This window comes from Plectropomus leopardus, chromosome 11 (genome assembly GCF_026936395.1).
Source record: "Plectropomus leopardus strain MGB_pleo_1.0 chromosome 11, ASM2693639v1, whole genome shotgun sequence".
NCBI classification, from domain to species: Eukaryota; Metazoa; Chordata; class Actinopteri; order Perciformes; family Serranidae; genus Plectropomus; species Plectropomus leopardus.
Window position 1 is genome coordinate 11291227 of NC_142186.1, and position 13359 is coordinate 11304585.

At 36.5% G+C, this 13359-nt stretch overlaps 1 protein-coding gene across 5 annotated transcripts in view; it reads left to right on the plus strand.

Annotated features, from left to right (window-relative positions):
- The first annotated feature begins 10146 nt into the window (after window positions 1-10146).
- The window catches only part of ulk4 (unc-51 like kinase 4), a 93923-nt gene continuing 90710 nt past the window's right edge, over window positions 10147-13359 (plus strand). For 3 of the 5 annotated variants that reach the window (XM_088084016.1, XM_088084018.1, XM_088084017.1), the window contains exons 1-5: window positions 10147-10234; window positions 11935-12075; window positions 12278-12377; window positions 12676-12815; window positions 12907-13075. In XM_088084016.1, the coding sequence (XP_087940142.1) occupies window positions 11938-12075; window positions 12278-12377; window positions 12676-12815; window positions 12907-13075 (547 nt within the window). In that variant the 5' untranslated portion in view covers window positions 10147-10234; window positions 11935-11937. Of the gene's footprint in view, window positions 10235-11934; window positions 12076-12277; window positions 12378-12675; window positions 12816-12906; window positions 13076-13359 lie in introns of those variants that run through there. The other 2 variants (XM_042489922.2, XM_088084019.1) reach the window with 2 other exon arrangements.

Here is a 13359-nt window from a genome sequence, read left to right on the forward strand (position 1 = left end):
AGCTTAGCTTACCACTTGTTGAAAGGATGTGTCAGTGATTATATTGTATTACTTGTATTATTATTTATTGGTTGATGGGTGTACTATTGTTTGGCCACTTAGGTCTAAAAATGAGGTTATGTATTTTGACCCTTCAAGATAAATGAAGGTCAGACACCACCAGCACAGATACAAGGTAAAGTACAACAAAGTCTGCAGCTTAGTTAAACTTTAAAAATAATCTATTTTGGGACAATCTACCTAATGGTACATGCTCTGTCCCGTCAAGCTAATTGTGCCACTAAATCATGTTTGAATTGTGGTTTCAGTGATGTGAAGTTTTCATAACGAAACTGAATGTGGCACAGTAAGCCAAAATTGTAACTGAAAATAAAATTGAATTTATTGCACAGCCTAAATCCATATGATGCCTGTTCACTGCATCTGAAATGGTAACAAGTCAATTGTTTTCTGACAGACTAAAATCTAGCCAGCTTTTTGTAAAAGATCTGAGATGCAAACAGCAGACTCCAGTGTCCTCACAGCAAGGAGACAAAGAGGAAGACAAAGAGAGAAGTTAAAGCAAGATTACAGGAAGGAAGCTGCTAGTGGATTTTTAAGTCACATGATCAGTCAAAGCAGTTGAGACATCCTTTCCAAAATCCTATAAATCCCTTCAGAAAATGTCAGAACACGTCCGGGCTGAAGAGTGTTGTGGTAGTGAAAAAAGGACATACTTTGTTCTTCAAGAGAAAAGTTTAAAAGAGCTGATGGATGAACTTGACTGTACGTGAGACAGAAAAGCCATTTGAAATCTTTGCTGAAGAGACTGTCCCTGCTTTCATATCACTCTGAGCTGAGAGGAAAAAAATCACATCCAGGAGGAAGACCAATGAGGGGAAGGATGGAGGAAGAGTAGAATGATAGAAAGGTTGAGGGTGGAGGGAAGAAAGATGAAAGCAGAGAGAGCAGTAGGGACAGAGGTATAAATGTAAGAGTGAGGCAAGTAACTAGTTATTATTCCACAAGACAATAGGAAGACAAAGAGAAAAGCCAAAAAAACACAGGGAGCATGGAAACTCTTTAACTATGGCTCAGAAAGCCATACAAGGCATTAGGCTGCATGGCTAATCCTGTTGGCATTCAACAAAGTTGGCACAGCAGAGGACTCTTGCTAAATCTCTCAGCCTTCAGCCCTGAGAGGTTGATTTTATCAAGCACGCAGCCAGGTACAGTGTAAACAAGACCTGGGTTTAAGTTTTCATAGTTGTGTTTTGTCCTTATCTATTCCAGAAAGCTGCTTCCCCGCATGTAGAAGAAAAAGACTCACAGAGCAAAATGTATAGTAATAACATTAAAGGGATACTTTGCCAATTTTTAGCCAGTTTAGTATCATCACAGTGTGAGTATAATGAACTTTGGTAAACTTCCCATTATCCTACCCACACCTAGATCTCCCTGCTCATCTCCCATGCCAGTTGCATCGGATTTGGCTGTTCAATGTGAATATTCCATGATTCCTTTTGTTTACCATACAAAGTCTTTAAAGTTTGAACAGGGCTCAGCAGGATGTTGAGTGTGGCAGCGGCTTTCATGTAATGTATAAAACAAGCCAACTGTGCTAACAACAGGTCATAAATGTGCAATAACAGTTTTTGCCAACACCAGATATCCAAAAAAGGCCAGACTGTATCATACTAAGTTGCTGTGAGCTGTAAACTCACCACTTCTTAGCGAAGGATCTTTCCTACTCTGTGCTGCTGCCTGCATGACTGTAGCCCCCTGTACCAAAGAGTATCGAGAAAGTCAAGAGCAGTCACTCCCCAGCAAAACCTGGGGACCAAACCATCTCCGGAAGTACACTGCACAGAAAAAAAACATTGCTTGATTTGAAACAATCTCAGTCAACTGAACTGTAAAACTAGGCAGTGCTGATCAAATATAAACCAAGAATTCATTACTACACTATTTCTCTTCTAAAATGTTTTCAGAAACATAACTGAAATATGAGAATTTTTGAACAGAAGTGGGTGCCAAACTGTTTCCCATATTATGTAAACAGAGGCGGAAAATACTGAGATCAAACCATAAAACTAAGCTTTGCTGATCAAGTATGAACCAAGATTATGTTAACAGCGCTGCCTATTTCTCACCTACAATATTAAGAATTTAAGTGCACAGTTTCATTTGAGACAGTTTGTTATCAGTCAGCCGACAAATTGTATTTGGATGGGAAACCTGCATTACGTAATCCAGTGAGAGCCCTTAACTGGTCCGGCACAATGCATTCTGGTAGTTGTGGGTTTTCTACCTCTTGAGCAAAATGCCACAGCCCTTTTTTCTTTATTTTATCTGCTACCAATTTCTCAAATATGCATCTTTCTACTGCACAGACAGCCAAGTTTTATGAAAAGACCATCTTTCCAGCACTGAAATACTTCTTTAAGTAGGCTATCTGAAATACAACATAAAAAGTTCTGGGCAGCTGCAGTGCTGTATGTAAATCACCTGGTGCAGTCAGATCTATTATTCCTTGTACATTTAAGACAGACTCACTCTTCAGCATGATTCAATATAACCTCCAGACCATAGAGTATGCTTTACACACACAGCTGCATATCAGCTCAGTTTTGTGAACTGTAACACTGGCACTAAAAATAACTCTCATCCTGTTTGCAAAATTTACAGGCTTTGTTTTTGTTTCCAAAAAATCTACTGCATCAACATTATGACTAAATTTAACAGTATTGTGTCATCCAATTAACACTAAATTGTTCTGTCACACCAAAGGTCATCATTCTGAACTAAATATCACTGTATCACAGTGCTTTATTTTATATAGTTTATTTGATAGGGACGATGCAAATAAACATAATACACCTTCTGCCTGCTAGAAACAAGCTGTAGTAACTGATGCCTCACATATAGAGATTATAGCTATCGCTAGTTTCAAACTCATGTTCCTGGTTAGGCTTTTAGTAAAGAAAAGATGAAAAAAGAAAAGAAGACAATATCAAGGTTACATACAATAGAGTATTATTAATCTTTTTCCAAATTATTTACAATGAAATATCCCACCAGTCATGCAAAATACTTTACATTACAAACGTCACTTGTACTTGCCAATACATACAGATTAGAGGAACTTAACTTTGACTTTAGTGTGAGTCATAATATTTATTTAGGAAATCTGTCAGTTAGGATCTATTTTTGTTCATATATATATACATATACACACATATATATATATAAAGAGAGAGAGAGAGAGAGGGAGATTTTGTTTAGATTTTTTCTTACTTCACTTTGGCTGAATAACTTTGCCATTATTGTTATTGCTGGAGTAAATGACAGTAGCAGCAGTGTTGTATCAGTGTGCCAACAAGTTAGTCCAGCCTCAGTCAGTCATGATCAGCCAGCGATAGTCAGTCTCAAAGGCAACTAGATGATAAAATCCCCTCACTCCTCAAAAAGTGTTCTCTCAACACACACACCCTCACTCTAGCCCTTCTTGCAGTTTGTAATGTGCTTCATTTTATTGTCTTTCCATCTGATTTTTCAATTTTTCAACTGAAACTGAGCACGCCATAAATCCATAAAACTACTCTACAGTGATAGTGTGCCGTAAAGTAGCTCTGAAGTTAATATTGAGGGCCTCACATAAAAAAGCAACCTTTGACTTTTCTGTCCTTTCAAATAAATTTGTGCCAATACTTACACTACTACTCACACTAAGCAGACTAGAACATATCACTCACTGTCGTCACTTGATCAGTTTGTCTTTTTTTTGTATGATGTCATACCAAAATAAATGAATGCCATCTGACTGACTGATTTACCATATGCTACAAGCCACTGAATGTGTGTGGTGTGTGTGTGTGTGTGTGTGTGTGTGTGTGTGTGTGTGTGTGTGTTTGTGTGTTAAAGTGAGACAGAGAGGTCAGATAAGAACAAACAACCCCCCATGGCCCATCTGTCGGTCACTCTACAGTATCAGTGGGACATATGAGCTATCTGTTCAGGTCCAGCTCCTGGTTGTGTGAACGTTCTCAGAAGTGTGTGTGTTAACAGTGAGGCCTGCAGTGAGACGGGCCATCTTCAGATCATGTGCTGTTAGTTGGCAAAACCAACTGGAACCTTATTTAGCATCTCAGGCCTGGCTTTGACACCCCTCCCCCTCAGCTGAGTAGCTGAAGTAAAGTAAAAATCACTGAACCCTTCAGAGCTTTCACACTGAATTTACAATCTTGTGTTGCAGTCTCTTCAACACAATCCACACCTCAGTCAAGCTTTACACACCTTGTTTAACTGGCCTGAGGCTCATTACGTCAATTTTAACTCACTGCTATCTTAAGAAATATTAGTTTTAATGGAAAAATCAACAGGGGATTATGGTTTGACCTGAATTTACAAAATTGCATTTATGAAGTCAGAAAAAAACTGTAGCTGATATAAAGCATGCGAAGGGATATACAAAAAAAACCAAAAAAATAAATAAGTAAATGTTTTGCAGTCAGGGTGGTGGTGGTGGGGGGGTTCAATATTGTATACACAATGCAAAGTGTATTGGAATTTTTAACTGTATAATTTATTTATATTGCATATACAAATTAACTTTTAGAACCCTGCCAGAACAATAAAAACATTTTCTAGGTCACAATAGAAATCACTGAAAATTTCAAATTGCAATACAATTATATCATGACCTAGGTATCGTGATAATATAGTATCAAGGGACTCTTATCATTATGATGATGAAAGATACACCTAGCAAAAATACTTGGTTTACAAAAACTGCAGAAAGACATAAGTTTGATTGATATGAATAATGATCCTGATCAGAGTTTTAATAAACTTGTCACTGGACATTAAGGGGTAAAATTTTGTTCACAGTCTCAGAGCTGTGATAATCAACCAGACTGCTTATGGAGACTTGAGTCACTTTTAATGAGTGGAGGCAGGTTTAATGGTATAGGATTAGTCCTAGCTAAATCTGAAATCAATCTTATTAAAATGTGCCAACAAGCTGCTGTGACAAACTCACAAGGCTCATCATTTTCACACCTGAGTTGGACAAATTGAGGGCACAAAATAAAGGTAATTTATCAGATCAGACAAACATTAGGAAAGTCCCCAATTTTTAAAGGTTATACTGTTAACCCTTTGAAACCTGAGCAAATTGGCTTGATTTCTTTTAAAAACATGGGAATGAGCAACAAATGAAGAAATAAACCAAAAAAATAGCAAGTAATTAGTAAAAAGCACAAGAAAATTAGGCCTACCTGAAAATTAACAAAAATACATCTATCTAACTATATATATATAAGGAGAGGATATATAAAGAGGATATTAAAGTTAAAAAGTGGCAAACATGACCTGGTGAAAAGTGCTTAAAAATACACAATACCTTAAAATAATTTTATATATGTAATAATGAAAACAATCGTGTAAATCTACTCATTCCTTGTAAATTATTGACAATTTCTTACCAAGCTGCTCAGTCTTTTATTTTTTCATGTTTTTTTTTTTTTTTTTTTAAGAAATCAAACCAATGTGCTCAGGGCTTAAAGGTTCAAACAGGCAACTCGTGAAAGGCGTCTGAGAGCAACATGAGAAAAGTGATGTCGCTCCAGAATACAGAGAGTTGAACAAACCTAATTCCTCAAGTAAAAGATATCAGTTTCACTGACAGAGACTGGTTTAAAGCATGCCATGTATAAAGTTATACTAGCGACCGTTCGTGTAACCGTTAAACGTTAGACCGTGTGGCACACTGCACCTGCTCCAAAAACTATCATCAAACTTTAAATCTGACACTTTAGTAAACTTAAAAAAAAAAACCCATTTCTTACCGTTTTGGACTTCCCTGGAGAGTCAAAAATAATTCCGTTTTCTCTGTTCGGTGAGAGTAATCAACAGTTCACTCTGCTCGTTATCTCACAATGAAGCTGATCCTAAATGCGACCATGCGACCGGGTGTTGTGTCAAAGTCTGTGCCCCCGTCGATAAGCGTGTCCCCTCACACTAACCTGGCTCTAACCTTTTTCCTAACCACAGCCAGTCCTGTTTGAGATGCCAAACCTAACCGCAACCTCACTTTTACCCCTAACCAGTTGTCTCTGCTACGCCCTACCATAACCTAACCTACACCCTGACCACAGAGGGGGGCACCCCCACGGGAAACACCTCGACACAAGACCGGCGATAAAATATCTCGCTACAGTCAACCGAAAAACCCTACAAATTAAAGGACAATTACCAAAAAAGTAATTTAGAGTCAGGCCTGTAACTGTTCACTGAACTTCAGACGCTCTTTTTTGGCTTCCTTCGCAGGGGTGATGGAAACAAAGCTGATGAATACAGCTGAGTGAAAGTAGAAAAGCTTGGGCGTAACATCCGGTGGCATCGATTTCAAAATAAACTGCATTAATGTGGACTGTTAAAGTGCCCTGAAAGTAGTGTTTGTAAAAGTGGGTTTGTGTGATTTTACCATTGTAAGTAAATACCGAAACCAGTTTTTTCCTCTTTGTCAGCCTTTGGAGGCTACAAAGAAGAAAATCTTTGTGACGAGACAGCAGAGAGATTTGCAAGAAGGTTAATAAATCCGCAGTCCTGCAGAATAAGTACTGCATACATATTTTATGTTCATTATTCAATGTAGCTACATCATTTTTGGAGGGATGATTTTATACAACAAAATAAAAAAATGTTTGAACTTAGGAATGTGTTTAAAAAAAATGTCAATGTGAACATGTATGAAGCTATTGAGGAATTTTATTTTATAAAAAATTACTGGTAACATTCTATGTGATGACCAGGAGTGTTCTAATTTATAGCGCAACTTAAGTTTGATTTTTTTTTTATTTCAGATATCTGATTCTTTAAAATCAAATCATTAGGATTCAACACATTACATTTTAAAACAATGATGTGTCTATATAGGGACCAAACATTTTGTCATATATGTGACACAATCATTGTGTTTGATAGTCTAACACAAATCTTATATCAAAACGGTCTGCTCAGTAGTTGTATTAAAAGTAGCCCACCACAAAATGTGTTGTTCTAGACGTGTGTTTTCGAGTAACTTGTGCTGGTAATAACACGTCTGTTTTATAGCTGGTAAACTTGAGTTTTCCCAGGCATACAAAGTGTCAGGGCAAATATAAAATGTTAAATTATTAGGCTATAATGTGATGGTATCAAAAAAAAAAACAAAACCCTGCATTATCACTAGTCATTAACTTTTTTTTTTTTTTATAAATCTGTGGTCATTACATTCATTTATGTATCCATACAATGTGTTAAGAAGCAATAGTGGTGAAAAACCTTTTTTTTTTTTTTTTATTTGAATGAGTCTTTTGCTTTTATTTTGTAGAACATAATGCACTCATGGGAAGTGGTGGCTCAGCATTTCTCTTGTACTTTACAGGATTTAAATTCTGTGCAAGATTTCCACCAACTCCCCTTGTTCACTCTTCCTCTTTATGCAGTTATTGGGGCCCAACAACAGATTTTCTTCCCAACAGATCATTCAGTAGCATAAATTACGTGGCAATTTACTTGCCTGTTGAAGTTTAGGAATGCTTCAGATATTGTGGTGTTGGAATGTAACCAAGTAGGCAACATTTACTCAAATATTTTACTTAGCTGCAATTTATGTGATCACTTAAGTTACGTTACTTTCTAGATTCAGATTATCTATACAAAATATGAATAATCAAATAATTTATGATATATTGTAATAGGCAAAGCTGCCAATCAGTGTATGAAAAAGGCAAATTAGCCCCAATATCAACAGCTGCAACAAAAATGATGTGCATTAACTTTTGTAGGCCTACTCTTACTGAAGCAATGTTAAATGCAGGACTCTACTTTTTATAGTATAGTATTTTAGTTTAGCCTATTGCTACTTTTACACAGGCCTTAGTAAAATATCTAAATATTTTTGCCACGGCTGATACATGGCCACTCACGAGATGTTGCAATATTAAGACCAAATGTCACAGCACGCGGGCCTAAGAGGTCATTATATAAAAGTTCTTCATGAAGTTTTGTAAATATGGGCTTGATCTGTGGCCTTTTCTGTGTGGACATCACTAGGTTAATTGGTTGATACCCAGACAGATTTTTTAAATTTAGTTTTTTAAATTATTGCTTTGAATTATTCAAATTTTATGGAAAAAAAACTAAATAATAAGAAATGTGTTGAAAGCTAATATTAAGCAATAATATGTATTAGGCTTTGTATTGTATGATATTATTATTATTATTATTATTATTAGTAGTAGTAGTAGTAGTAGTAGTAGTAGTAGTAGTAGTAGTTGTTGATGCATATGATGAGTATTAGTGTTGAGTAAAAAAAAACGATAATTGTTCAGTGCAGGATTAATCTGCAGGCTTAGTTAGTGAAAAAATAAGCAGATCTTTCTGAGTTTTCACTTTACAATAACAGCCTCAGTCAGTCATTATCAAAAATAGAAAATCTTCCCAGCAAATCACATCTGAATGAAGTCCATGTATTTTCTAAAAATATCTCGACAGTAAGAACGAATAAAATGCCTTTTTCCTGCTGACTGACACTTCTTTTTTATGGTAAAACATGCTAATACACAACTAAGTGCAAAACATCTGCAGGGAGCTATGGCAGACAAGCAGTGGTGCTGGTAAATATTGTCTCTGTCATCATAAAACTAAAACAAGAAAGACACTGTTTCTAATTTTGGCACATATTTGAATGTAACACCAAAATGAAATGTGGGGTTTGTTGAAATACGTGTGTGCAAGTACAGACGGATGTTACAATGTTTCATTCTCTGTTACACTGGGGTTCAGATACCTTATTTATTTATTTATTATTATTGTTATTTTTTTGGGGGGGGGGGGTCCTTTTTTTGTTGCCCATTGCCTTCCTCCCATGTTTTCAAATCAATTTGCTCAGGTTTCAAAGGGTTAACAAACTGCAGAAACTATGTTTTCTTTATTCTACTGTAAATGTTGATGTTTATGTCATTTATTCTCAAAATCAGGCTTTCTGTGTCTAAAGATGCACCAAAACGATGCGTAAAATCTGCAAGACAGCAGCCCAGATGCTGTTTTTGTGTATACAGGAGAACCATATACAGCAAGATTAAGGTCAATGCTGTCAGCCTCAAACTCTGTGCACACATGCATTTCTACATTGTTTTACATTATCTGGGGCAGTGTTCGCAATAAGGGGTGCATTTATTTGTGGTGACTGGTTAGGGTAGAATATGCTCTCAAACAAATTCTGTGTGATAGGCCTACTTCTTAGATTTTGCACATGTGCACATCTTTAAAATGATTAGCTCATTTTGTAAACATGTCATGAGACCCCGAGTCACAATCTAACTAAGATCTTTATCATTTTAGATTGCATAATGCATGTATAATCAAATTGTAATTCATCAAACTGCAACACGAATGGCATTGTTCCAGCAAAAAGTACTGCTTGCTCTGGTTAAATGAGAACTTTGTGGCAATATTACAAACAGGAGACAGGATGTGGGACAGTGGGGGCTCAGTAGCAGATTTTTCCCCCAACAGGTCAGTCAAGACTCTGTACAGTAAATAAACGTGCACTTTCTTTGTTCACTGAAAGGCTGCTCATATTAGCCACACTCACAAGGCACCATCAATGAAAACCATACATCATAGCAGACATGTAGGAGCAGTCAACATTTGATTTTATTCATAATTAAATATGGGCTTGATCTCCTTTTCTGACCGGGCAAGGTCATGATGTTTGGATGAAAATTTCCAGGTTAGAAGTCTGAGCTGACACATTTTGCTACATACATTTGAACATTGGCTGTAAAAAGATGGAGATAATAATTGATTTTTATGAACACAATTCAATGTAAAAGAAAAAAAATTCAGAGCTTCTAATTTATAAACATTTGTGTAATAAAGGCTACAGTCATTTTGATGGTTGCTGAGTTTGACCATGCGCCGTCTGTTCTGTGCATTCTTGTATCCTAGCAACGCAGGAGTATACCATGTGGAGATATTCAAATTAAAGTCTATAAAACTTGACAAGATTACCAACATTTTTCTTGAATCACGTGTATTTAGAAAATATATTTATTAAGTGAAACAGGCTTCTTTATACACATGCTATGTCTCTGGTGTGAACATTTATCTTTTATTAGACCTGCAGATCTCCAGACTCCCCTCTTCCAGCTGAAATGTCGTGGCCCAACCCACTTCCGCCAACAAACAGCGGGTTGTTGAAGAGGTAAGTTCTAACGTCGTTTGACAATAAAACATTGAAAAAAGTAAACATACTGTTAGGTAAGTATATTGTGGCTCTGTGCATAGTTGAATACAATTTCCATGTAATTTCGTTACTTTTTAGTGTAGGTGTTACACTAAACTGCTGTCTTGTCATAAGTGAACAAACTGCCTGTGCTTCTGAATTGACGTTAGCGACTGCCAGACCATATAACGTTACAATACAAGCTAACAACCGTTAGCCTCTTACCTGACAGTGAAGTTAACGCTAAATATGCTATTTGCCTCCTAAAATGAACTAAATACGTCGAACATGGCCATTTATTATGGTTATAGCAGCTATATTTTTAACTGGTCCAAAGTTAAATAAAAAAACTTTCTCTGTGATAGCTCAATCGAGCCACTTAAGGCTAATTAAGCTCGTAAATTTTACAGGTAGCTATTTTAAACCGTAGCAAGCGTCAGCTGTGGAAAAATGTAAACCAATAACAATACTTAATCTACGTTCCTTATATAGTAAACTTAACAGGAATATGCTGCACCTTAACCTAGATATTCAATAGCATTTGTACACGTATTAGTTTGACGTTTGATAAAATAAATTCATGACGCAATTTTCAACTGCAGTCCTGTTATCTATTTAAAGTGATATTGCCCCATGTAAATGGAAACTTGAAAAGGTTTCAAGCTATGGTTATTGAGTAATCGTTAAGACTCTTATTGTAGCGTAATGTAATTTTATTTAGACAGGGACAGTGCACATGAAAACATTATCCTTATATAAAACAAGGAGAGATGCATTGTACCAGGTTCTAGAGCTGCTGTTTGCTGCCTGTAGTCCCTGGGCAGGTTGATGGAATAAATAAATACATAAATGACAGAATCTGATTAATTAAAATACAAAACATCAGCTCATACAATTTTACTAACATTATTATCATCATATCCCACCCCACCTAATCAAGAAAAATCTGTACAAAATTGCAGCTATAAAATTATGAAAATATCAGGGCACAATCATTCTTGCATCCTAAAACCAGTTTGCCCTCCCACCCCCTAACATTCAAAATACATGCAAGAAAAAAAAAAAAGATATGCTTAATGCTGTATAGTCCCAAATCCTAAACCTCCCCCACACTGAATCACAAATGTGTGCAGGTTTGCTGTGACAGTATCCAAAAGATTTGAAAGTTGGTACATGTTATTAGCTCTGTGGGAAGAGTATTCCACTGATTTATGGCTACAAAAGAGAAGGATGATTTCCCTAACAAAGTTTCTACTGCACTCTCTCCCCGGTGGCTGACCAAGTGGCTCATGTTGTTTTTTCTGAGCATAGTGTAAATGTTTTTAAAACATTTTAAAACAAATGTTTTTAAAGGAGGAGCAGCAGTATTGTGAATGTTTTTAAAGATTAGGCAAAGATTTGAGTGCAATATTTCAAATTTTCAAATTTTTATATATATATATTATATATATATTAATATATTTCAAATAATGTGTTTTTTTCTGCCAAAGTTGATAATTAAAGCAAATTCCTAACATTTATTTTAAAGCTAAGGTCATTAAATACTGTATTTTTGAGTACATGTCTGATATTTCTCTGCTTCTTTTTTTATGGATGACAAACTCTATCCTCTCTCATTTCCTAAAATCAACATCTGAAAATGTCTGATTATGACTAGACCTCTCATTACTTTTCCACAGGGGATGGAGAACTTCATCCTCTATGAGGAACTTGGGACAGGCAGTAGCTCTGTTGTCTATAAAGGAAGAAGGAAGGGCAATCTCAACTATGTAGCCATCATCTGCGCTGACAAAGCCAAGAGACCTGAGATCACCAACCATGTAGGATAGTTCTATAAACTGTGAAAACATCTGTTGTATTTTCATTATTTATTTCTGTGTTAATAATGCATTTGTTTTATGCAGCATGATGAGGCCAAACAATCTTGACATCATAGGGATACTGCATGCAAATTATTTTTGCTTTTGCTATTAAACATACTTACTGTACACATTTAAAGCTTCTGCTTTTTTCCCCTTTTAGGTACGTCTCAGCCATGATCTAAATCATCCGAACATTGTATGCTTCTATGAATGGTATGAGACAAGTAGCCATCTCTGGTTGGTAGTGGAGCTCTGTACAGGTCAGTAACTATTACTTACGTCCCTGATACGCAGCCATTAGATGTATTAACTTGCTGCTGGTTTTCAGCCATCAAAAGATTTGCAGCATGAAACTGATAAGATTTCACAAATAGAAAACACCCTTATATTGCAGTTTGCTTGATTAATTGCAGTGTCCTCCACACAGAATGGATTACTTGTTTTTAAACAACGCAGCAGGTGTCAGTCTTGAGTAATCCAAATTTCTTTGTCACCTGCAGGCTTGCTGACTTGTTTGTCTCTTTAACAGCAGTCTCTTTTTTTCTTCATGTCCATCAGGTGGTTCCCTGGAGTCTGTAATTGGTCACGATGGATGTCTGTCAGAAGATGTAGTGAGACGGTTTGGATGGGACTTGGTCAAAGGACTGAAACACATCCATGAGTTAGGAATCATCTTCTCTGACTTGACCCCTGCTAAGGTTTGCATCAACATTCCTGTGAATGTAGGGCCAACAATATAACAGCAAAATTATGATATGAATATAGTAACTCTCTTTTCGTTGCCAAAAGATCCTACTGGATGGTAGTGGCACTCTGAAGTTTGGTAACTTCAGTTTGTCCAAGGCAGATGGAGAGACACTGGAGGATTTCTTTACCTCGATCCCTACATCTGAGGAGGCAGGGGGAGGAGATAGCAAGGAGAACTTTGACAACATGAGGAAAAGATTACATGGTTCGGGTACTATTTGTCTTTATCATGTTGGTTTATTGTACTTGTTGATTGGTGGAGAAGGTAGCCAATGGATAAGCCAAGAAGAGTCCAGTGTTTTGATGGATCCATTTAGTGTGGGACACAACTTACGTATATATGCTGGGGGAAACCTTATTGACAGCAGGTGAACAAGGAGGCAGAAATTTTTTTGTGACAGGCAGGGTGCAGAGCAAAAAGCATTTAGAGGAACACTATAGTGGCAGCTGAGGAATGGTTAGGTTAAAAATTTTAGGTTACAACGAGAGCTGTTA